This window comes from Stylophora pistillata, chromosome 14 (genome assembly GCF_964205215.1).
Source record: "Stylophora pistillata chromosome 14, jaStyPist1.2, whole genome shotgun sequence".
NCBI classification, from domain to species: Eukaryota; Metazoa; Cnidaria; class Anthozoa; order Scleractinia; family Pocilloporidae; genus Stylophora; species Stylophora pistillata.
Genome location: NC_142532.1, coordinates 10,606,170 through 10,631,584, shown reverse-complemented (window position 1 = coordinate 10,631,584; position 25,415 = coordinate 10,606,170). Strand labels below are relative to the sequence as shown.

General features: G+C 39.7%; 1 protein-coding gene across 6 annotated transcripts in view; it reads left to right on the top strand.

Annotated features, from left to right (window-relative positions):
• LOC111332566 (acyl-CoA dehydrogenase family member 11) overlaps positions 1–25,415 on the top strand; it is a 135,719-nt gene that overhangs the window by 69,151 nt on the left and 41,153 nt on the right. For all 6 annotated transcript variants that reach the window (XM_022937924.2, XM_088744373.1, XM_088744372.1 and 3 more), the window contains 2 exons: positions 22,788–22,856; positions 23,141–23,279. In XM_022937924.2, the coding sequence (XP_022793659.2) occupies positions 22,788–22,856; positions 23,141–23,279 (208 nt within the window). The remainder of the gene's footprint in view (positions 1–22,787; positions 22,857–23,140; positions 23,280–25,415) is intronic.

Sequence of the window (25,415 nt, the reverse complement as noted above, 5' to 3'; positions counted from 1 at the left end):
GGAAAACAATTTTGCTTGCATGCAACATTTCCATTGCACGTTTGTCCTTGAAAGTTCTCTAGGTGTCAATGCATATCATGGGCTGCTTTATTTATAGGATCAGGTAGCGTTATATCACCTATAAGGTTCGCCCTCTTGCTGGTTACTTTCTTCAGGACGTTGCCCTTGCAACAACGTCATGTTCTCCGCGAGTTTGATCTTGTGCAGCTTGTAACAAGATACACAGATTACTGAAAAGCACGAAATACAACAATAATGCAAAATGACAATAAGCAGAGTAATACTTATAGATAACAAATAAAAATAGTTGCACTATGATCACGTGACCCCTGGGTACTATCTTAAAATTCCAGTGGGGGGTGTGCTGCAAAGGTTGTTAAACTCGACTCTAGGGATAAAAGGACGAAAATCAATGCCTCCTAGTTTCTATATCAATGATGCAAAAGGGCTTTGTGTAAATGTATAAATGTCAAAAACAGAAGGAATATTATCTTGCAACAGCGTAAACATTGGTGTCAAATAACTCTCCAAGTTTATTTATCTGGTATCTCGCCTTGCATGTATGACATAAAAAATGCTTTTGTAAACATGTAGATGTTGAGAGATAAGGTAGGGCAGAAAAACCTAATATATTACACATTTTTCAGTACAGTTGCTGTTTCCCGATTATAAACATAATTGACTAATGTCACAATTTTGTAGTTTTGGGAACTTTGGTTGTAGATTTCAAGTTTGCTTCAGAGCATTGTTACAAGTCGAAGTGTGATTTAAGTTATCAAGTTGCACTAGCTGCTGCATGGCCTCCATGTGGAATGATGGTACGTATCTTGCGATGAAATCACAGCAGCTGTTTTGTTTTATACTCACTTGCATCCGAGCTTTGGCCCAGATGTTAATCAAATCCAAAATACTGAGTTCTGACATTTACCGCACCTCAATATATGTGTAGATCTTATCTTAATTTAAACCCTGGTCCACATTTCAGGACAATACCTTATTGGTAAGCTATAATTTACATAATCATACTTACGGGAACCTGTTGGAACGAGTTCTGAAAAGATAGCATTAATTTCCCTTGACATATCGAGATGAACTGCATTTCTACTATTTAGCTGCTTTTTCGCGCCATTGTGCAGCGGGTACCGGCAAGTGCAACGTGGTTGCCAGTTTTTACTCATGTTTCCTCTATACTTCTCACAGATCGAAAGTTCTTCAAGTTGATCGGGGGAAAGGTCGGGTGGCAACCCTGACCTGTTAACGATAAGCTCATATTCTTGTACCTTTCCTCTAAGCTGACCTAAGTGACATGCTTGTAGATGATCATTGATGTCACCTCTACATTCTGAGAGCTTTATCAACCTCGCTGAAGACTCGCTACAGACTGAAGCCTTTCTGGTTTCGAAAAAGCACTTGCACGCCATACTACACTTGCAGGTCTTCCAGAAAAATAAAGGGCCAGCGGGTTCACCCGCAATGGTCAATGCGGACCACTGTGAAAACAGAACCACAGCTGTGCTCGATAGTGCAATCGTTCAGCCTTAAGGTGGCTCGTACCGGTTTTCATCTTTTTGATGGTTTGTAACTTTAAAAGAATACAACAGAAAGACTTACCAAGGCCAGTTGAACACTTTTACGGGGTTGAATTATATAATCATTGGTTATCTAAAAATAGGTGTCATTTTGTCACTAGCAGTTTCCATGGCAATGCTTTCATAGGCTTATTCAGATGCATTTTTTAGCTTGTGGCTTAAATAATTCGAAAACTAACCTGGTGACCCCATGATCTTTTTCAGTGATTGCTTTTGGCACTTGAAAAGGAAAATGGACAAAGATTTTTAAAAAATTATATGGAGCGGAATTTCAGAAAATTTAGAAAAAAGGCAATTTTCAGACATCGCAAATTTTCTTCCGTAGAATTTTCTAGTTTTTTTTCTGATGATTCCTTTCGACGTTATTATCATATTGGAACAATAAAGAGAAGGGGTCACCGGACTTGTTTTCATGCAATAGCTTTCGTGAGTTTAGCAATTTCCACGCGCGTTCTCGCGCATTTAAAAATCTGAATTCTGTAAGATCGACATTTGCTCATTATCTGTTATAGCTACCGCTGACAATTGCGTGTGCTCGCATGTGCGCGCGCCTATGATCTGATGTTTACAGACGTTTACTGCTAATCAAGAAAATCATTAAACAGCTGTCAAAGATAGCCTCCCGGGCTCATCTTAAAAATCCTGCACACGACTTCTGGCTATATCATATTATTTTCCTTTAAGTTTCAAAGTCTTCTTCCACTTCAGGTAGATTACCCTTATTCAACCGATATGAAATCTTGTGACGGCGAAAAAAGAAGAACTCAAGTGAAGGATAATCTACCTGAAGTGGAAGAAGACTTTGAAACTTCAAGGAAAATAATATGATATAGCCAGAATTCATTTGTAGGATTTTTAAGATGAGCTCGGGAGGCTGTCTTTGATGGCTGTTTAATGATTTTCTTAGCAGTAAACGTCTGTAAACATCAAATCGTGGGTGCTCGCGCGAGCACACGCAATTGTCAGCGGTAGCTAAAACAGATCATGAGCAAATGTCAATCCTATAGAATCCAGATTTTTAAATGCGCAAGAATGCGCGTAGAGATTGCTAAACTCACGAAAGCTATTGCATGAAAACAAGTCCGGTGACCCCTTCTTTTTATTGTTCCAATATGATAATAACGTCGACAGGAATCATCAGAAAAAAAACTAGAAAATTCTACGGAAGGAAATTTGTGATGTGTGAAAATTGCCCTTTTTGTAGATTTTCTGAAATTCTGCTCCGTAGAACTTTTTAAAAATCTTTGTGCATTTTCCTTTTCAAGTGCCAAAAGCAATCACTGAAAAAAATCAGGGGGTTACCGGGTTAGTTTTCGAATTATTTAAGCCCTGAGCTAAACAATGCGTCTGAATAAGCCTATGAAAGCGTTGCCATGGAAACTGCTAGTGACGAAGTGTCACTTAGTTTTGGATAACCAATGATTATGTAATTCAACCCCGTAAAAGTGTTCAACTGGCCTTGGTCAGTCTTTCTGTTCTATTCTTTCAAAGTTACAAACCATCAAAAAGATGAAAACCAGTACAAACCACCTTAAATTCTAAGTTTTAGCTCCCAAACCTCAACATATAGACTTGTGGAGTTCTATGACTGATTCTTGAAGAGAATGCAGCAGTGATCCAAAGTTTTAACAGGACATTAAGCGCGAAATGTGGCTTTAGTTTTCGAGTTTAGTTCGCAATAACCAGTTAAAGAAGAGTGTCAATACAGGCCGACCGCTGAAGTTTGGAGTTATTTGCTGCAGTTATCATTAAGTTCACCAGTTTGGGAAGCGAGGAATATCTGAAATCTCACATAAAGCCAAGGTGCGCCGAAGGTAAGCTGTATTCAGGACAAAATCTGCTCCGGTGGTTCGATTTGGGGTAGGTGAAAAAATCGCGAATGCTCATACATGTGCTGATTCAAACGGTCATAACCTTTGAAAAATCAGAAATGTACAGAGGTTTTTGCATTTTTTTGCCTATAAAGGTCTAAACTTAACGGCTGTGTAGGATAGAGTTGTCAACCAGGTCCCAAATCCCAAAACTTAACGTCTAAATCAAGGTTATTTTCGGCCATCGGCCGATGGAGATTTATAGGGGTCAAAATATGCTAAAATTCGCCTTTCCAGATATATTGAGAGGGCAAAATTCTAACTTTCTTGGCAAACTAGAAAGGTTTTTAAGCAGTCTGATATAAATTCGGTGGCTTAACTATGTGAATAAAATATTTTACAATGTTACAAAATATGCCTATTTTTCAATTTTCGAGACATTGCGATGGTCCCAACAGACTGGGAAACAATTGCGGCCCCTAACGCAGTCAGAAAATTATTTCAAAACAAACCAAATCTAATTTAGTTCTTTCCTAAGTAAAGTCTTTCTGTTGACAGAGGTTCAGGCAAAATTATTTTTGACGCAAAATTGACCGGGTGGAAATAAGAGAGACAGCCTCTTAAAATTTAAAATATTTAAGCAATGAACTTTTAAAAGAATCATAGGGTAGACATTTCATGTCTTCTGGGAGGGAATTCCAGTCTGTCAATGCACTATTAAAAGATCTGAGTAGACCGCAGTTCGTGTTTGATCTAACGGATCTAATAGTCTCCTTGGAGTGAGTGTTATGGCTATGATAGTCTGTGCCTCGAGTAATCATACTGTTTCTTTCACTGTCATTTATAAGTTTATGCATAAAAAGACACCGTTGCATTGATCTTCTTGATGCTAGATTGACCCAGTACATATCTAGAAGTGCTTGAATCGAATAGGAATGTGTTGCTCGATCCAGTACTAGCTTAGCTGCTTTATTCTGAAGTACTTGAATAGAATCCATCAAAACTTTATTTCTATAACCCCATACGATACTTGCATATTCGAGAACAGGAATGACCATGTTGACACATAGATCCTCCTTGCATAAACTGGGAGAAGATGCTTGATTCGTTTTAGCACACCTAGTTTCTTTGCTATTTTACTTTGTAGCTGTTCAATATGGTCATGCCAAGTAAGATGCTGGTTTATGATCACTCCGAGATACTTAAATCTGGTAATGTTCTCCAGTTGATCATTATTGGCTACAAGGGCTATGTCATTGAATTTACTTAATCTGTTATTTCCTCCAATGACCATAAACTTCGACTTAGTAACATTTAGTGTCAGCTTATTATTATGTAACCAAAATGTAATAGCTGCCAAGTCTGCATTGAGGTTTGATTGTAAATTAGTTGGCGAGTTCTCATGACAATAAAATGCCATGTCATCAGCAAACATCGTCATCTTTGAGTGCCGCAGTTCAGATTGAACTCCATCAATATATACCAAGAATAACAGTGGCCCCAGAATGCTACCCCGCAGCACTCCCATAGTGACTTTAGCTGGGAGGGACAATGCATTTACACACATTGTTTTTTGAACTCGACCAGTGAGATATGAGTGGAACCATTCTAAGCTTTTTCCTGCTACTCCTAGTGACTTGAGTTTGTTGACGAGGAGCAGACGATCATCAGTGTTGAACACCTTGCAGAGGTCCAGGAACACTGTTCCCATCACGCATCCTTTGTCCATACTTTCAAGGACTTGATCTGTAAAGTCGATTAGGGCAGTGGAAGTTGAACGCTTCAGTCGGAAGCCAAAGTGTGATTGTGATAATAGTCTGTTTACTTCCAAAAAGGAACTTAACTGAAAATGTGAAAAACTACCAAACCTTGAAAAAAAAAAATACCAAATCTTGAAAAACAACATCAATACATATGTTGACAGCAATTTGAGCAATTCTTGATTGTTTATTTACACAATCTAATTGACCCTCTTCTAACAAGATTAAAAATAGGTCAAAAGTAACCCGTTATTTAACTATGTGCTCTACAAAATAATCCACGGAAAATCTGGCTTTTGGAAGGCGAAGTGTGGTTCTATTCGTTCTACAAAGGATTTTTTGGGGAAATGATTCAGTGCGATTTAGTCAAATTTTAAAGTTGGATAAAATGAGCTGATTTGACGGTGGCGTCAGTTGTTCGAAAATGTTTACATTCACATGCAAACTCAATTGTTTCGCATTTTACATCCAATCTACAGCTTATTTAACATAATATCATCTTACTGTCCATATTGTTGTATCACAAAAGGGGATTGCAGTCCTAAAATTGTTGCATTATTCCCTCAATATCAGTAGAACTTGGCAGGATAGTTAACACATCCTGATAATAATTTGGATATATCAATAAAGTTGAAATGGTAAATTGGCTACCGTAATGATTACAAAAGCTGACATTTCGAGTGTTAGCCCTTCGTCGGAGCGAATAGAGGAATTGTGGGTTGTGTGTGCTTTTAAAGGCAGAAAATGGAGCTACGTTATTGCTGGGAACATGGCAACGAGAAAAACATGAATAAATTAGTGGAATGAAAAGCGTTCGTTGATCCCTGTGGGATTTAGACTGCCGGTTTGAAAGATGAGCTTTTTGTTCAAGAGTTTTCCGGCTTTCCATGCTACCTAAGTGTAAGGAAAGACCGCAGATTGCCATATGTGGCTTAAAATGATTAGGTAAATTAAAATGTCTAGCGACTGGTTTCGATGTGTCCTTGTCATTCCTTTCCACGTCTCGAAGGTGTTCTCAGAATCGGTCACCTCGTCTTCTGCCTGTTTAGCGGATGTATATCTTTTTGCAATAGGTGCAAGTTATGCAATAGATTACATTGGCAGAGGTGCACGTGAAGTGATCGGTGATCTTAATGGATCGTTTGGGTCCCGGTATTTTATCAGTGTTGTGAATGAAAGGACATATTTTGCATCGTGCACGAGCGCATTTAAAAGTGCCTGGTTGGTCATTAGTCTGAAAAGAACTTCTGACCAAGAAATTGCCCATGTTTTTGTCGTGTTTGAATGAAATGAGCGGAGGTTGTGAAAAGATAGTTCTTGTCTCTGGATCATTTTGAAGTAATTTAAAGTTTTTAAGAATGATGGATTTAACTGAGTGGTTGTGAGGGTGAAACGTGAGAGTGAATGGAATGTGGTCGGAGTCTTCCTTATGTGACGTTTGTCGTGCTGAATGTCGATCAATAAGTTGGGCGCAGTGGTAACCCATTTGAATGACAGAAACAGGGTAACGACGTTTATTGAAAAACTGGCACATTAACTCTGATTTGTGGTGGAAATGAGTCATCACTACATAAATGACGAAGTCTTAGAAACTGAGAAAAAGGAATGGAATTCTTAACGTGAGATGGATGCGAAGACGAATATAACAAGTAATTATGTCTTTCTCCTTCGTCCAACCTACATATATAAACCAGTGCTGTGTATCCTGAAGCTCGTATTGCTGGGCCCCAACACAAATCAAAACAAACCACTGCTTAGAGTTAACTGGCTATGGACAGAGGCCCATAGCCGCTTTAATAAAAACATGTTTTGAGATCTTGAGAAATTTCGCAGGAACAAATTAAACATTTTATGGCCCAGTAAAGGTGAGGGCACTCAACAAAATTGGAACAACAACCGAGAGTTATGCCGAGAGGAGAAACTCAGGCCTGGAAGGGAAAACACTCCTTTCCCAATGAGTCAAAGAATAGAGTGACACGATAGCAGCAGATTGTGCACTTACCGACCTTTACTCTTAGAGGGTCATGCATTGATTTAACCCCAAGACCTCTCAGCACATGCCCGGATGTTGTCATGCAACAAGTAACGCAAGACAATCAACCATTAGGATGCCAAGGGAAAAAACATAAAAATCCTGTTCGCAGGCAAACATTACATTTATCCGGGTCTGTAGGTTTGTAATACACACTAGTGCATAAACTGTTGCCTTCAATTGAGACTTTAATGTCTAAAAAGGATAAAGAATTGTCAGAAATTTTCCAGGTATATTTCAGAGCCGGGTGAAAAGAATTGAATGCAGTTGTGAATTGAGTGAGCTCCTCTCTGGTAGAGGAGGTAGCGCTGATACAGTCGTCGATGTAGCGACTGTAGAGTTCAGGTTTGGAGCCGTTGTATTAGCTGAAAAATTGATGTTCGACAAAACCTACAAAAAGATTGGCATAGCTAGGTCCCATTTTGGTGCCCATGGCTACACCATTGGTTTGTTTGAAGAAGTTGTTTCCGAATGAAAAACAATTGAGTGTGAGCACTAGTTCGGATAAGCGTATTAGTGTTTCAGATTTAGGTTCCTTAACAGTATGTTGATCAAAAAATTGTTTAAGGGCCAGAAGGCCTTGGCCATTAGGAATGACAGTGTAAAGAGACATAATATCCATGGTGAAAAGAAGTTTGTTTTGGCCAAGGAAATTAAGGTCTCAAAAAATTTGAAGAGCGTGTTGGCTGTCTTTAATATATGATGGTAAAGTTTTGACGATAGGAGCCATAATTTTGTCTAGATAGTTGGAGATAAGCTCGGTAGGTCAACTGCAAGCCGAGACAATGGGCCGACCTGAGTTATTAGGTTTGTGAATTTTAGGTAAAAAGTAAATACAAGAATATAATCAATATAATGATTTGGATGATGCACGATCCTCGCAGCAGAGAGCGCTATTTATGCAATAGTGAAAATCAGACCTGAAAAAAATCAGGCCTGTACGGGATTCGAACCACTGACCTCTGCGATACTATTGTAGCGCTCTACCAATTGAGCTAACAAGCCAACTGGGAGCAGGCCATTAAGTTGATTCGTAATAAACCCGTGATGATAAATCAGATATGATGAATATAGGAAGTTCATATATGTTCAGCCGGATTGCAATTTGAAACACATTTGATCCTTTATTTAAGGAAAAACCAATGGTAAAAGTTCACAACAAACTTGGAGGAAAGGCCAGTCGAAAAACCTCGTGATAACTAACTGAATGGCGCATGCGTGTACGCGATTACATCATAATACGTCAGAACATTCTCCCCTTCTTGATATGCAGTATCAATAAAACAATTAAAATTTTAAACCTAATTGTGTAGCTCATCAATTCAATGTTCTCCTTCTATAATGTCTGTTAAATTAATGTTAAACGCAACTGTTCATATCACGTAAATGTTCATCTTAACGGAATCTAATGGTAAGTAATGCTCCAATGGACAAAGTTTCACAGTCGGTCTCCGAAACACACTCTTTGCTACTTGGACATCAACAACTCGAACTTTGTTGTCTTTACCAGGGAACACTTTCACATTTCGGCCTAGAGGCCATTTGCCTATTGCAGAATCTGTGGACATGACAATAACCACATCTCGAATTTTCAAGTCAGCTTGGTTGCTACGCCACTTCTTCCTTCCACTAAGACTTGGAATCCACTCCTGTAACCGCCCATGCCAGAAGTGGCAAACAAGTTCCTGCACTCGGCAACATCTCTTTCTCGGGTTAAAGGCCGCCTCGTTGACAGTTTGAGGAGCAAACCTCCCTCCTAACTGGTCATGAAGAAAATGGTTGGAGGTGAGAGGGGTTAGGTCAGTTGGATGGGTTGACTGGTATATCAGTGGTCGAGAATTTATTAACCCTTCTGCACCTACAACCGCACTCAAGAGTTCTTCATCCGTGATGTCTGCGCAGTTCAAGATGGCATAAATGGCTTTCTTGGCAGCCTTAATCATAATTTCATGTTCACCACTGAAATGCGGAGCGAGCGGGGGGTTAAAGTGCCAATTGACCCTGTAATTTAGGGTGGCGTCCTGAACTTGCTTCTTGTCGAGGGCTTCTAAATCCTTTAGTTCATTGCTCCCACCAACAAGGTTAGTACCGTTATCACACATAACATCTTCTGCGAGGCCGCGTTGCGATGCCATTCTAAAGAACGCGCTCAGAAACGAGTCAGTGTCTAGGCTAAATGCTACTTCCAGATGCACAGCCCTTGTTGCTAAGCATGTGAATAGACAAAGGTACCTCTTCTGACAGGTCTTGCCTCTTCCTTGTTTAGTAATGAAAGGTCCCCCAAAGTCAACAGATGTTTGACTGAAGGCTCGTAAAGACTTCCGCATACATAATTCAGGCAAAGGGGCCATAATCTGCTTGGCTGAGGTAGCTTTCCTTCTTCGGCACTGCATGCACTCTTTTTCCCACTCCTTGATTGCCTCTCTAGCTGAGATTATCCAATATTGAACTGAAAGCTGAGCCAATACTTGATTGGTTCCCGCATGTTGTCTGCTCGTGAGTTTGCTTGATTATGAAGGTTGTGACCCAATGGTTACGAGGTAAGATGATGGGGTAATCGGTCTCCCAGGGTAAGTACTCTGCATAGCGAAGTCTTCCATCACACCTCAGGACTTCCTCTTCATCTAAAACAGGTTTCAAAAGTTGCAGTTTACTTGCGCTTGGTAGTTCCCTCCCAGCCTTTACTGCCCGCATCTCTTCCTTGAAGACCTCTTCCTGTGCTTGTCTGATAAAATGCGTCCCTGCAGAGATGACTTCATTGGGTTGTAGGGCACCTTCTCTCCTAAGGGCTACTGGTAAGCGACAGTTCTCTATGAATCGGTTTACTAGCGCTGAAACCCTTGTGAGCTTACTCCAACTTGAGTATCTTCGTGGTTCTAATCGGTCTTCACTGCTTGAAGAAAGGAATGCTCTTTCCTCAGTACATTTCTTCATCTGGTGCGACTTCCGGATCTCAACATCTAACCCTCTCATGGTTTCAATTTTGTTCTCAGGCCACTCTGAAGGGTCCTGTTTTAGGAAGGTGGGACCACTCCACCATTTGTCTTCATCAGCAAGAGCGGAGACACTAAGCCCTCTTGTAAGTAAGTCAGACGGGTTCTGCTTAGTCGGCACATATCTCCACTGCTCTGGATTTGTCGACACCTGGATTTCCCCAATGCGATTAGCCACAAATGGTTTAAATTTTCGACTCTGACCTTGAATCCAGTGAAGTACATCCATGCTGTCAGACCAAAAGACCCATTTGCTCTTGTCAATGCCAAGTACCTGTCCTACGTTTTCTGCAAGTTTGAGTCCTACAACAGCCGCCATGAGTTCCAATCTTGGTATGCTAGCGGCTTGGAGTGGCGCAACATGCGATTTTGATGCCACAAGGCGGGAAGAAACAGTTCCATCCTTGTAAAGGTGTCTAACATAACAGTCTGCACCCTATGCTTGGGATGAATCCACAAAAGTGTGAATGGTCATCTCTTCAGTAGTAGTGGGATCTCTCAGGCATTGCAGAACCTTAAGACTGGACAGTGCTGGCAGTTCATTGAACCATTGTGTTGCCTGCTGTGACAAGTTTTCACCAACTGGCTCATCCCAGTCCACACCACTCGCCCACATTTCTTTAGGCAGGATCCTGGCTCGGACAGGGTATGGTGTTAACAGGCCAAGAGGGTCAAACAATGTTGCTATCCCTTTCAAAAAATTTCGTTTCGTTTGGTCACGTTTCTCAGTGGGCTGGTTGACTTGAAACTTAAGCACCTCCTCCACGGGGACCAAAGGACTCCTAGGGTTTTGACTTGAGGTAATTCACCACAATCAAGATCAACTTTGGTGGCGCAGTCTGAAGATAGAATGCTCTGCAAGACTTCCGGCTTATTTGATAACCACTTCCTGGCATACATCCCAGCCCAACCCCAGAGCTCTGATAATTGGTTGTATAGTTCAATTGCAGTTTTCACATCAGGCACTGAATCCATGCAATCGTCCATGTACGTACTTTTCAAGATGGTTTCGGCTGCCAGGGGAAACTCTGACTGATATCTCTTGGCATGTTCTTGGGCAACAAACTGGGCTTGAAAAGGAGATGAATTCACTCCGAATACTTCTCGGTCAAATTAAAAAATCTTGGGTTCCTTGTCTATCTCCATATTCTGCCACAAGAAGTAATGATAAGGCTGATCTTTTGGCTGCAATTTAATCTGTAAGTACATTTCAGCCACTGGTTCAGAGCGCAGTTGGAGTAGTACTGAAAACAAGTCATTCTGTAGTTTAGACCCTTGTAATACGTTGTCATTCAGAGACACTCCATTACACTTCGCAGAGGCGTCAAATACTATGCGGGTTTTGGTCGTTGATTTATCAGGTCTTAGTACTGGGAAATGTGGCAGATACCAAACTTGATCTGGTTTCTTTTCCTCCTGTGGAACTTTGTGGATGTATCCTGCTTCTTGATAGGTCTACAGTACTCTCTCGTAAGCTTGACTAAGCTCAGGGGACTTTTGTAACTTCTCAGTATTTCGCAGACGATACAGTGCCAGGCTGTAATTTTCTGGCAATAGACGTTTGCCACTCTCCCAAGGCTTTCCAACAGTGCAATGACCATCCACAACTGTCAGTGAGTTGGCAAATGTGTCCCTAGCTAGCTTCTCATTTGGATTCACGATGTTAGGTTTTGAACTTGTCATCAATGTCCCACTTGAACTTGTCATCAATGTCCCAGTACCGACGAACAAGGCTGTTCAGCTTATCTGAATCACTCAAGAAGAAGGTGAAGTTGGCATGGATTCTCTCTGCCTCGCCATCTGGGTTACCGATACAAGTCCACCCCAGTGGAGTAAGTCTAGCAATAGGTTCTTGAGATCGACCTTTCATATCTTTCAAAGAGTACAGCAGGTCTGCTTGGTCCACTCCGACTAACACGTCTACTCTTGTTCTGGGACCCACTTGAGGAAACTCAATGTTCTGCAGTTGCTTTCACGTGGACTGATACTGTCTCCAGTTGACGACTTCCATGTTGCCCGTGACTCTCTGTCGTATAGGCAGACGCTTGTTTGGACACTTTTCCATTCAAACTGCTAATTGTAAATTCCACCACTGTTATTTTGAATGTCTCCTGGTTGTTATTCAGAACATTTACTGTTAGCTCATGTGGACTTCCTTTGAGCCCAAGTTCTGCTGCAATGTCACTGTTCAAGTAGGTTCTTTTGCTGCAGTCATCCAAGAGCACATTTACTTTGATCTTTCTTTTCCCACTAGCCAAGTAGACAGGGACAGTTCTCAATGCAACAAATGTGGTGCAGGGTGGGGGCTCTGCACCAGTTGTGGTTGTGTGGGTCCTCTCGTTCGGCTCCCCTTCTCTAGCAGGCCTGCTTGTAACACTTGTTGGTGCATTCAGAGGGTGTTCTCTACTTTGCTCTTCTGTGCTCACCCTTGGTCCCGGATCTACATGAAGCATCCGATGATGGTGGGACCGACACCCATTTATTCCACAAGATTTGCTCTGGAAACATGACTCTCCACGATGACCATTACTAAGACATCTAAGACACAGTTTCTGCTCCGTCGCCACGTTCCATCTTTCATTCACCGTCATCTTTTTGAAGTTTTCACACTTCCACAATCCATTTTGCTCTTTGCACAATTTGCACTTCCTTGTAGGTTTCTTCTTGGTACTATGGTCTTCTTCAGTTAGCTCTCTCTTGGTTCCATCTTTAAGAACACATGCTATGGTCTCCGAGGCTGTTGTGATGAACTCTGACTCCCTGTCAATGAACTCCCGTAATGCACTCACGTCTTCGCTCTATCTGCTATTGCAAATCCACTGCTTGTATTTTGCAAGAAGGTTCTTGTTGAACTTGTGTTGGAGAGTGATGTAGAGTGATCCATTCCCAAGTTCTCCCTCTTTTTTAGCATCTGTCAAGTTCACAACCAATGCATCCAGTAGTTTAGCAAATGTTTCAAGATCCTTCTCACTTCCTTCTCTTAACTGATTGAAGGCTTCTAACTCTTCAAGACGCAGTGTAAGAGCTCTATGTTCCCCACCATACTTCCGTTCTAGTCGGGAATTGGCAGCTTCATACGCTGCCGCAGAATGACCAAGGTTCTCAATAACTCTGAGGGTTTCACCTTGGAGGCATTCACGCAATCTTAAGAACTTGTATTCAGGTGTAGCCTTGACTTGGTCAACACACAAGCAAAAGATCGCCTTCCAAGACACATAATGCTTTTTATTTCCAGCAAATTTCAGAATGCTTACTCAAGTGCTGCTGAGGAATCAATACTGAGCTGATCATTGGCAGAATTTAATAGCTGGTCAGTGCCAGGGTACAACTGGAATTGGTCACGACTTGATAGAGGTTGGGCTTCAGCGTGAGCCCCAGCTGCTATTTCATACATATGATGAGAAGACACAATGGGTGGAAATACAGCAGATGATTGTACTGGCATAGTCTGAATGGAGTTCACAAGTGTATTTAATGGCTGCTGCTGGTAAAGAAAAAAAAAGTCTTTTTATAGGATTACACAATTACTGGTGAACCAGTAGTTTCCATTGTGGTCCTTGCAAACAAATGAAACAAAGGGTCTAAATTGAACATAACATCATTAAGAACCCCAACTGGCCAGAGGCAAACCAGTTGGCTATTTACAGGCGTGGCCAAGGATCTGAACTCAGGGCTGCCGTGAAACAAATCCAGTGGTCAGGTTGGGGGACTTGAACCCGGGAGCGGCGGATTTCAAGTCCAACACTCTAACCACTAGGCCACACTGCCTCCTACAGTAAGGCAGTGGGCAGGTAATTGCAGTGGTAAGGCAGTGGGCCACCTATTGTAGGAATTTGAGACATTGTGGCTGGAGGTACCTTGGGAGTTGAAGAATATACAATTCCACTCATGGAGAAAATGAAGCTGCCATGCTGTTAACAGTAGCGGACCTTAACGTAGGAAAATCCATGGATAAAGTACAGGGGGCACTTGGGGGTTCTTTTACTGTGGTCATCTGTACCCTTGGGATACTTTGATCTCTTAATGGTTGTTCTGGAACTGTCATACCTTTAACTTTCTCTCTTTGTTCCACAAGGTTTCTCACTCGCTCACATGGCTTGTCCACAACAACTTTCTTACCTCCTAGATCTTGATTATTTGCTAGTTCTTTTGAGAGTCTCTCCTCTAGCTTTTTGTGACACTCTTCGTACGTTTTCTCCAGGATGTCCACAACTTGCTTCAGTTCTTGTTCTCGCTTTCTGATCTCCTCTTCGAGTCGTTCTGACTGATCCTTAATTGCAGATTGTCCAGTCGGCGTGGTTCTGGAACCATTTAAGGTATTATTGCGACTCAGACTGCCGCTTAGGTATCCCTTGAGCACTCCTTCAATGTCACTAAAGTCTTTTTCCAAACCTTCCAACTCATTCGCTACGGCGCTAAGCCTCGCCGAATCGCCAACATTCTTGTAATGTGCTTCTAAATTTTCGACAGCACAAACTACATCCTCAAATACAGCAGAAAGAAGACTCAAATTTTCTATCACCTGCATTTTTGAAGACATTCCTCCCTCTAAGGTCATCAGTAATTTTGTTTTTGTTCTTGTACAAGCGCCCTTGTACTTCGCCTTGTCTTTCTTTAGTCGTTCAGCCATTCCGGTTTTCGTTCCAAAATTCGTCACAAAATCCAGCTAACTAAGTCAACTCTTCTTGAAAAACCTCGCTCTGCTACCAGATGTTCAGCCGGATTGCAATTTGAAAAACATTTCATCCTTTATTTAAGGAAAAACCAACAGTAAAAGTTCACATCAAACATGGAGGAAAGGCCAGTCAAAAACCTTGTGATGACTAACTGAACGGCGCGTGCGTGTACGCGATTACATTGTAATACGTCAGAACATAGTTCCCTCTATTAACTATGATCAGAACGATATATTTTGTACAATCCTGATTTTTTTCAGGTCTGATTTTCGCTATTGCATAAATAGTGCTCTCTACTGCAAGGATCATGCATCATACGTTTCTATAGCCACAGTTCAAAATATATGAACTTCATATATTCATCATATCTGATTTATCATCACGGGTTTATTACGAATCAACTTAACGGCCTGCTCCCAGTTGGCTTGGTAGCTCAATTGGTAGAGCGCTGCACTAGTATCACAGAGGTCAGTGGTTTGAATCCTGTACAGGCCTAATGTTTTTCAAGTCTGATTTTCGCTATTGCATAAATAGCGCTCTCTACTGCGAGGATCGTGCATCATATGTATCTATAACTGCAGTTCAAAATATATGAACTTGATATATTCATCATATCTAATATAATGATTGTTTACAAAGCGTATCTCGGGGTTTCTCTTTTCACATTTCGTTGAAATACTTCGTGTGAAAGATCTTTGTTTAATTATAAGTCTACAACCGAACTGTGAACCAACTGCAAGCGGAATGTTGCTAGTTCAGAAACGTGTTTCTCTCGTGCAGAATAACGCTAATTAATTCAAAATGAGGTCTACTGAAATAAAATGATAAAATAAAACATTGGACTATGAAGCACGTGGCTACAGGAACTAAGGCCGTGTGTTACATATATAAAACAGGAGCAAACAATTATCCAACTCCAATATGATCATAATTTAATGTCTCATAATTGAATGTTTCATGGTACTTCGGGGGATAAAGCTCATTTTAGGACAAAAAAAGAGCGAAAGATCTGCAAAGGGCATAGCCCATCTTACATGACTGCATACAGATGTGCGACAAAGAAAAGTGTAGTGTTTGAATATTTATTTAAAGGCAGTTTTATAAGGGTCAAAGCTGGATAACCACAACTTTCGCTGAAATTTTTGTAAAAGCCGACGTTCAACAACTTTATATTTATACTACTTCTTCTCCAGAGGCTACTGTGCCTTGTTAAGTTACTCGTGCCGGTAGTAAGACTGCGACCCTGGGAGCACATTCACATGCACCTTTTCCCGGCAGCGGTCCAAAAAATGCTCACATCTGGAAATAAAACCATTTCTGCGTATCTCGGAACTCAAGAAACGCTTTGAGTAAACGCTTCGAGTAATCATTACACCAGCTGACACAGCAGACTTGAGTGTGAGTCGGTATACCTACATGAAATACTTGCATTTTGGAAACAGTGGCTTTGAAAAATCAACTCAACTAGTTAGTTATTTAGTATTCTTGCCCAAGAAGGTAGCCAAGTAGTGATCTATCCCCCTCAAATATGGTCGGGTCCAAAGCCATCAATGCATTATATTATAGAGCGTGGCTGATGGGTAATGAAAAATTTAACGTAACCCTGTTGTCTGGTCAGACCAGAATGTTCACACCCATCGGGAAAAGATTGACAGCAAGATTTAACCAGAAAAAAGAAAGTAAACAAACCCATGTTGTGCCTATCTCCTTAAATCCTTCCTTCCAAGATAATAAATTTAAGAAGTGAATGACTACTTATTATAGAAGTCCAAAGCCAATCAATGCATCATGTGGTGATATATTATTGAGCATGATTTGATATATCAGAAGGAACTCTGCGCCTGGAACTAGAGCCTCTCATTCATCCCAAACCAAGCTTTGCACTAAGCAAGGGACAAATTGTCATGGAATGTATGTCAGCAGGAGGAGAGAATATGGCTGCTCGGCTAAGAACTAGGTCAACTTCGTCTTTTGGCCCGGAAAAACTGAGACTAGCCGAATTGCTCTCAATCCGCCTTGAACAGGCAAGAAGAGATATAATTACTGTTTCCCGTTTTCTGGATCGTCTGTCGAAGTCACAGTGTACTCTTACTATAGTTTTGAACGAGCAGCAGATATTGTTACGAGGAGAATGACGTATATGCAATGCTGTTGCAGAGTTCACATCTATTAATTCTCTGCAGTTCATTTTATTAGTAAATGAAAATGCCAGTTTCAAGGTAATTTCTGTAATTAATTAAACAATCAATAGAGATTAAAATAGTAAGGAAGAGGAAACAAATACGAGTCAATTTTTCAGCGTTTTAAGAAATACTTGTAAATTATTTAAAATCCTTTCCTCTACTTGTGGCAGTTGTCATTTCGACCGGTTCCTTCTTACGCAAAGTAAGCTCTAATTGTTTCTATAGATACTCAGTGTTGTTTCAGCAATTAACGATAAAAACACCACTCTGAATTTCATTTGGTAGGTTTGACTGTAACTCATTTTGAATATTACATACTGTCAACAGAGGAAAATTTAGTAAGAGTGCGGGGAAGCTGAAAACTTATCAACAGTAAAATACAGTAGTATTGTAGCAAGCAGAGGTTTTAATCACTGAACTAGGTTTATCTTTCGTTCTTTTTGTCCTAAAATGAGCTTTATCAACCTAAACAATAATTTACAAAGTAAAAAGTTAATATGAACTCACGATCAGTAAGGATCGAAGTTGAATAATTGTTTGCTCCTGTTCCCTCTATGTAACACTCAACCTTAGTTCCTGTAGGCACAGGCTTCACAGTCCAAAGTTGTATTTCTGCAGAGTTGTTGATTTCTGTGGAGCCTAATTTTGAATTAATTAGCGTTATTCCGCACACAAGAAACATGTTTTCTGAACTAGCAACATTTCGCCAGCATTTGGTTGGCGGATTAGTTAAGGCTGGTTTTCACTTGCGATGGAGTCGTAGTCAGAGTCATAATCAGAAGCGTGGAGCGATACGATCTAGTGAATTTCAAACCGACTGAGTCGGAAGCAGAAGATCGATTCTGCCTATGACTCAGTCGCTTATGATCTAGTGAAAACTGCATTGTCGGAGTCGGAATCGGAAGCGGAAGAATAAACCAATCACAATCCTCAATTCCATCTTTCCAAAATGCACAAATAGATGTAACAAATTTAAACGTGTGAGCTTGACAGTACAATTACGAAATTAAAAGTTAAAATACTCTAACTGAACCTACTGAAAGTACGATTCACGATCACCAAGTCGTAGTTCACTGACGAGGTTAGCATACTCTTCCTAGGCTGCTCGACATCGATAGATATCACGAACCCAAAATTGCTTTTTTTTTCGAATGATATTATTCCTGCATAGTCTCTGCCTGCACAAAATAATGATTAATAAGAGCCAAAGTTGCTCTTCGTCCGCCATGTTGTCTTTGGCGTCAAAATTTGTACTTTTGCGGGCCTAGAATCGAGCATTGTGATGGATTTATTCTTCCGCTTCTGCCTCCGACTCTGACAATGCAGTTTTCACTGGAGTCATAAACGGAATGGGAAGAAAATGGGAACGTTCTGATTCTTCCGACTCTGATTCCGTCGAGCTTATGACTCCGCTTACGACTCCGTTTTTCGATTTTCACTTGGTCATGAGCGCTCTTACGACTCCGACTACGACTCCGTCGTTGTCGGAGCATCATCAAATCAGCATCGTCAAATCAGCTCATTTTATCCAACTTTAAAATTTGATTAAATCGCTCTGAATCATTTCCCCAAAAAATCCTCTGGAGATAAAAAAGAACCACACTTCACCTTCTAAAACGCAAATTTTCAGTCGATTATTTTGTATAGCACATAGTTAAATAACAGGTTGCTTTTGACCTATTTTTAATCTTGTTAGAAGAAGGTCGGATAAATTCAATTACGTTGTGTAAAATAAATGATCAAGAATTGCTCAAACTGCTGTCAAATTATGTATTGATGTTGTTTTTCAAGATTTGGTAGTTTTTAACGGTCCAAGTGTTTTCAGTTTGTGGTGCAACGCTCTGAGATTCGTCTGAAATTTTGAGCTTCAAGAGTGGCATTTGGACGAAATTCTGCTTTTGCTAATTTTCTCGAAAATAAATCAGTATTCAGCCAAACGAAGTATGCAGCGCTTTCTTTGACCATATTAAGGCCTACCTAACTTGAGAATTATAATGAGCCGAATTGCTTTTTTGGCTGTAATGCCACTATATTCTGAAAATGTTAGATTTTTGGCCACATTTCCTCTTAATGGGTGTGTACATTATACCCTTACATTAGTATGCAAATCTCTTAATGGGCTGGCACTGGAATAATTATATTACTAATATGTTTAGTCTAAAAACCCACCACGTACTAGTGGTACACATTCTCTTTTCAACCCTCATGTCATTGCTACTACATATGGCCCACACTCTTTATCTTACTATGGTAGCAAACCACGGAACTTCCTCCCGAACAGGACCAGGTCACTGCCAACAGTTGCAGCTTTTAATCGGCTTTTCGTAAGTTCGAATTTGATACTGACTGCTGTCCATTCTGTAAATAGTTATAAATGTATCAATTACTCAATTGTATATATTGTCTTATATATTTATCTTTTTCTCCATAACTATTTCATTTTATTTAATTTCTCAGAGATATTAGCATGTTTTTTTGCTCTTTTAAATTTGAGATGAAATAAAGGCTTGTTGATGTTGTCGTTGTTGTTAGATCGTGATTGTTCTGTTCATTCTCACCTCATGTTTTCTAGACCTTGATTTGTTATCTATTTATTTATTCTCCAAGACTCATAATCCACCTTGTAAGATTTGTACACAAACAAATTTGTTCTGCTGGAATAAAAGTCACCTTTCCTTTTAAAAATTGCTTTCAAGCCATGAATATCAATAGCTCTATATTGCTGTAGGAGTATGAAAAACTGTCTACATTCCTAACTTAACTAGGCCTGATATTTAAAGCCATGGAAAAGGCCTCTGCAGTTGAGAAGACAAGCTTTCTGGCAAGCTACCATTCTGTGGTTAATCAGTTTGCCCCAAAGATGTAGACCAGCTCATACCGATACTCTGCAGGTTTATGGAATTTCATATAAAGCAAAGTACAGGTAGTTAATAATTTCATTTTATATGAACAGCAAAGCACTAGGTACTATTTTGTTAAAAAAACAATACTTTCATTAACTAAAAAATGATCAGGAGTAATATTATTTTTGGGGGCAGGTCAAATTTGTTCCTCCATGATATGCATAGCCTGGCCACACACTAATAATTTCAAAAAGGAAAAGTTAGAACATGTACATTTATTTACTTATTCTGTTTTCTAATTCTTGGTTCAAGAAAAAATTTGGTAGTAAATTACTTGTTGTGCTAAATATGGGCTATCAGTCCTGCCACTGGCAGCTTGAAGGGAAACAAAGGTGGAAAATCAAGGCCAGCTACATCTTTGGGTAGTGTACCCAAAGTACAAGGATGTAAAGGAAATGTCACGACAGGGCAGGGTAGCATTAAATTGTCATGAAGGAAGTTTTGCATAGTGCATATAGATGAAGCAGATGCATACCAACTTACACAAATGCTTCTCTGTAAAAACAAATGTGCAACATATGTGATCAGACTCCTTTTTTGTTTTAATTCTCAATTCATCATCTTGATACACTCTGTAATTGATAACCATATCAACAGAAGATATTAAAAAAGGGGCCAATGAGCTTAAAAAATAGTAAACCAGGTGCTTTACACTTGACACTTGACAAGGGGTGAGAAGGGCAGGCTATACAAAAGCTTTAATGATTTCAGTGTTCCAATAATCCCTGTGTAAACAGTGGTACTTGTACTGACTGAGTGAACAGTTATGTTTGTGCTTGTCATCCTGGATTCGAAGGACTCCGTTGTGAAACAATTAAGAACCAAGAGACTGTGATTTGTCTATAATGGTGACCTCGACAGTATTCCTTCTGAAGTTTTTCTCACTACATCTATCCATTACTGGTAACCCCACAATGCAGTGGATAAATAAGTGGTCAAATGAATAAACAAGTGAATCACTCATTAGTAATATTAGAATTTTCCTGCTTCACCAAATGTTTAGAAACATGATTACTTTAGAGTAAAATTAATTTAACCTTTGTTAAGACTTATTTCCTCTGGTCTAAATTTTTGGGAGCACATTCAAGTACAAATAATTAATTTTTGTAGAAGGCAGACAACCTGGCAAATCTAAGGTTAGAGAAGGTGGTGAACTACAGATTAGCAGCAGGTCATGCAACCATGTAAACTATAGGACCACACTGCTTAATTACTTATTACTGTGAAACTAAGAAAGCTACAAACACTTTGACTTGATTCTCACAGGACAGTTGTGTGTAGTTCAACACAAAATTCAGGAGTGTGCAAACTCCCAACTGCTGCTGTTTAGTTGTCTTGAATTGCAAGGACATTACATGAGTACATGTATTTCTGGAATTCACAGTTTCTGGGTGTCACAGTAACAGTATGGACAAAATACTTTTGTTCCCTGAGAATAACAAGAAGTAGTCATTTGTAAAAGTTTATCAGCATTCTGATTTTTTTCCGAAGATGAAAAGCTGCACAAATGCGAGTCCATAGTCATGTGTAGGAAGTAAAGCACAATTCATAGAAATAAACGGGCTATTGATTTTCTTTGAAACCATGCATGGTATGCCACAGTTTCATTAGGAAAAGCATTGCATAACAGCCTAAAGGCATTGCATGACAAAGGGAAAAGATCTGAACTTCCAGCGAAATAAGAGCAAGGGTAAACCGGCTGGAAGAGAACTGCTCGAAGACACCTTAAAACAATAAATATAGCCTTTCAAGAGATACTTTTATACAACAACAAACATATGAAACATATGTATGAACTGCGGTTATGAAAGGATCGATTATGCGAAGGATCGTGCACATATAAGATATTTTTATCCTGCTACAAAAGCTTGACTAAGAACATTATGTGCTAAAATTTGTAATATGAACTTCTGCGTCACCAGTAAGCCACTTTTGAAGCTTTAGCTCCCTCATTTCTTCACTAGCCACATTTAAATGTTTTCCTCAAAAGTGATGGCCTCTTCCTCGGTTGCACGACAGCACCCTGGCTCTATTTCTTCGTCACACAGAGTGCGATATAACCAATATTTCTCCTCAACACTACAACAATCATTCATAGACCTCTCATTGGAAGAAACAGAACCATTACTGTCACTTAAAATAAAAAACAGCGACAATTTTCGAGCAAGATCGCCACAGAATTTACTATTTACTTTGACAATGCTTTGATGAAAGGAATAATAATGTCACAATGGGGAAAGATGCTGAAAATTATCATTGGCTCAGTCGTTGTAGTTTGAGCAATGGCGGACGAAATGTAGTGAGTTTTAATCAAAATTTTTCCAAACTTTTCTTGCCGCGATAGGTCTGAATTGTATTTTTCTTTTTGTTTCTAAACTTGAGTTGTTGGCATAAAAAATTGGTTTTGAAGAACTGCAATTTTCGTCTCAGTAGCACTTTGAGGCTGAAGAAAAGTCATAATTACAGTTAAAGTTTATATGAAGTAAACTAGAAATGCTCCAAAGTAGGTGATTCAAAGCAGCAAGATCTTGAGAATGTATAATAATATGTACCATACATTGATTTTCAATCTAATTGTGGGCACTTCTTTGGTTTAATGATGGTCATGATGCAGTATGATAAGGTTTTGCTTATAAACAGAAACAAGAGGAGAGTCTGTAAGCTATGGACTAAGTCTATGAATAAGAACAGGTTGCCACAGTGATAGCAAAGCTGGCAAACTGTCTGACACAGCTTACAAGGTTAACTAGCCTTTTATATGCTCAGTTAAGGGTCCAGAAATGTGTCTGTTATTCGAGAGATAAATGAGTAGTTTCACTGAGACTATTCATCTTTATTAGGCTTACTATCAGCATGTGAATAATCCAGCAACCCAATGGAGCGTCCCTCCATTTATGGAGGATTTAAAGGTACAGCATTACCTGAATTTCTTCAATCACACACTTGCTGATATTTTCTGTCATAAACATTGTCTGCCTTGTTACAATCTGTGATAGTATAGTTGCTTACTCTTCTTGATTGCTCAGCTTTACTCCCACTACTGAAAGAAACACAGAGTTGTCATGGGGTCTGGTTATCAAAAAACAGATCTTGGAACACATATAGGGCACTTTGAAGCAACAGATTCTGTTGATAGGAAAAAAATCTCCAGGTTGGTAAAAAAAAATTAATATAGTCTATTTTTCTCACCCAGAGAAAAGCTCAAGGGGAAGGGCTGTGGAACCTATTTCTACCAAGTGTCTCAGGTTTAAGTCAACTTGAGTATGCTGTGTTAGCTGAGGTTACTGGAAGATGTCCTTTTGCTGCAGAAGTCTTCAACTGTAGTGCACCAGGTACCTTAATTCTTTGTTTAATTACGAAAATATTAATACAAGATGTTCTTCATAGATCTACTTGCATCTATAAAAAGTCTGTATAGATCTTATACTCTGAAGAGACAGAGTTTGTTCTCAAAAGGTGCTAGTACATTTTCAAAGTCAATGCATATCAGATTTTACATGATGACCTTCATTTAAACTCCATGCTTCCAGCTAGCAGGCTTTATTTACTTGTCCCTTGATCCACTCTTTCAATCCATTTGCTGTCAGTGTACGTGTATGCATGTCCTAGAAATCACTTTTGATGATGGGATTGATTGACCATGTGTAACATATATCACCCTCAATTGAAAACATTTGGTACTTTCTGTAAAGGAAGCAGTTGTCTGCCTACACATAGGAGATTAATAACAAAATCAAACTGTTTAGCACTCCAAACTCACCTTTTTTACAAAGTAGCCATTTGGCAACATAAAAAAATATATATACTTGAAAAAAAATTTAGTGGGCACCAAAAAAACAGGCTGGCAATTGTTTCAGAATGTTCTTTGGATATAATATGGCTTAATACTCTGACAACCAAAGTGTAACTTGGAAATCCCATTCATGTACGTGCACCAGGAAACACTGGCAGAACGCATTAAGTGCTCATACTCAAGTGCCAAGCTGGGGTGCAGCACACCACACTGAGACACATGGTTAGGTGTCACTTGAGGGCTTTATGTGGGCTAGAAGATGTGAAGCTGCACAACCAAAGAATTTGCACTTAGCACTTTGAGCACAGGTAACCCAAGCTCACTGTTTGTCACATACACATGGTTAAATAGAGAGAACATAATTTTATGGGGCGAAGGTTAGGTCTGGAAATTTGTTGAAAATGGAAATAAAAATCAATGAAACTTACCATGTGGCGATTTGTTTTGTCCTTAATATGTACACAAACTTTTGGGAAAAATACTATTCTTCACCTTTCTTTCATAATAGAGAGACAAGGTACATAGGAGGCTGACCAGACCGTTAGGGACCGATCGTCACCCTCAATGCACTGAGCACATTTTTTCATGAAAATCCAATCCATGTAGTCACCAAATAAACATGCTGAGCTCTTAGAACAAGAATATAACTCTAAACCATGAATCCACTAAAGCAGCTCCAGCTTGAAATGCGAAGCCAGCAGGCTCCATAAAACTTGTACGTTAACCCACTAGTGTATGAGGCGCCAAAGTGAACAAAAATGTTGTTTAGCAATTTTTCTTTCTAATTACATTCTAATTAGTATGCGAATTATTCTCAGTTGAATTTTTTTCGTGCTAATTAAAACACGTTTCTTATTAAAATGCAAATCTATTCTACACAAAGCAGCGTTGGGCAAGGGTATCACAGATGCCAATGTAATCGACATTTCCTCCTTTTTGCGCTAATTTTAAAGCTTTGAATTGAAGACTATCTAGAGAAGCTACGACATGCCCTTATGCCGTCTTGGAAGAGGTGACATAGAGATGGAGATATTCTTACAAAATACTCAAGCAGTTCCAAGTCGGTCAAATTGCTAGCTTCAGTCAACAATGGGAGACCCAGAATACAAACCTGTATGACTTAGAAAAAGTTATTGTTTGAATGACCAAGATCTGTACAACGCTTGGTGTTTTTCATCAGAGTGTACCCACTAACAGGACTGCAAATAATTCAGTTGTTGGCCTGGCGAGTATTTTAGACGATAATTTAGAAAACGTTACTGATCGAATGACCAAGATCTGTACAAGGTTAGGTGTTTTTCATCAGAGTATACCCACTAACAGCACTGCAAATAATTCAGTTGTTGGCCTGGCAAGCATTTTAGACGATATATGAATACATCTTTGTATGAGACTCAGAGGTTTAGATACAGAGTGCCTGTTCTTTTGAATACCAATGCCCAGAGAGCAGCAGTGGTGAAGAAGGTCGTCCTGGTTTTGAAATTATGAAGGATCAACTGGAATTCTCGCAAAGTAAACACTTTCACTGGGCTAGCATTGCTAAATTCTGGGAATTTCTGAGAGAACGCTTAGAAGATGAGGAGAGGAATTTGTACTCGAAACGGATGGATTTACTGAGATTTCAGAGAGCAACCTTACAGGTGGCGTTCAATCAGCAAAATCACTTACTCCCTGC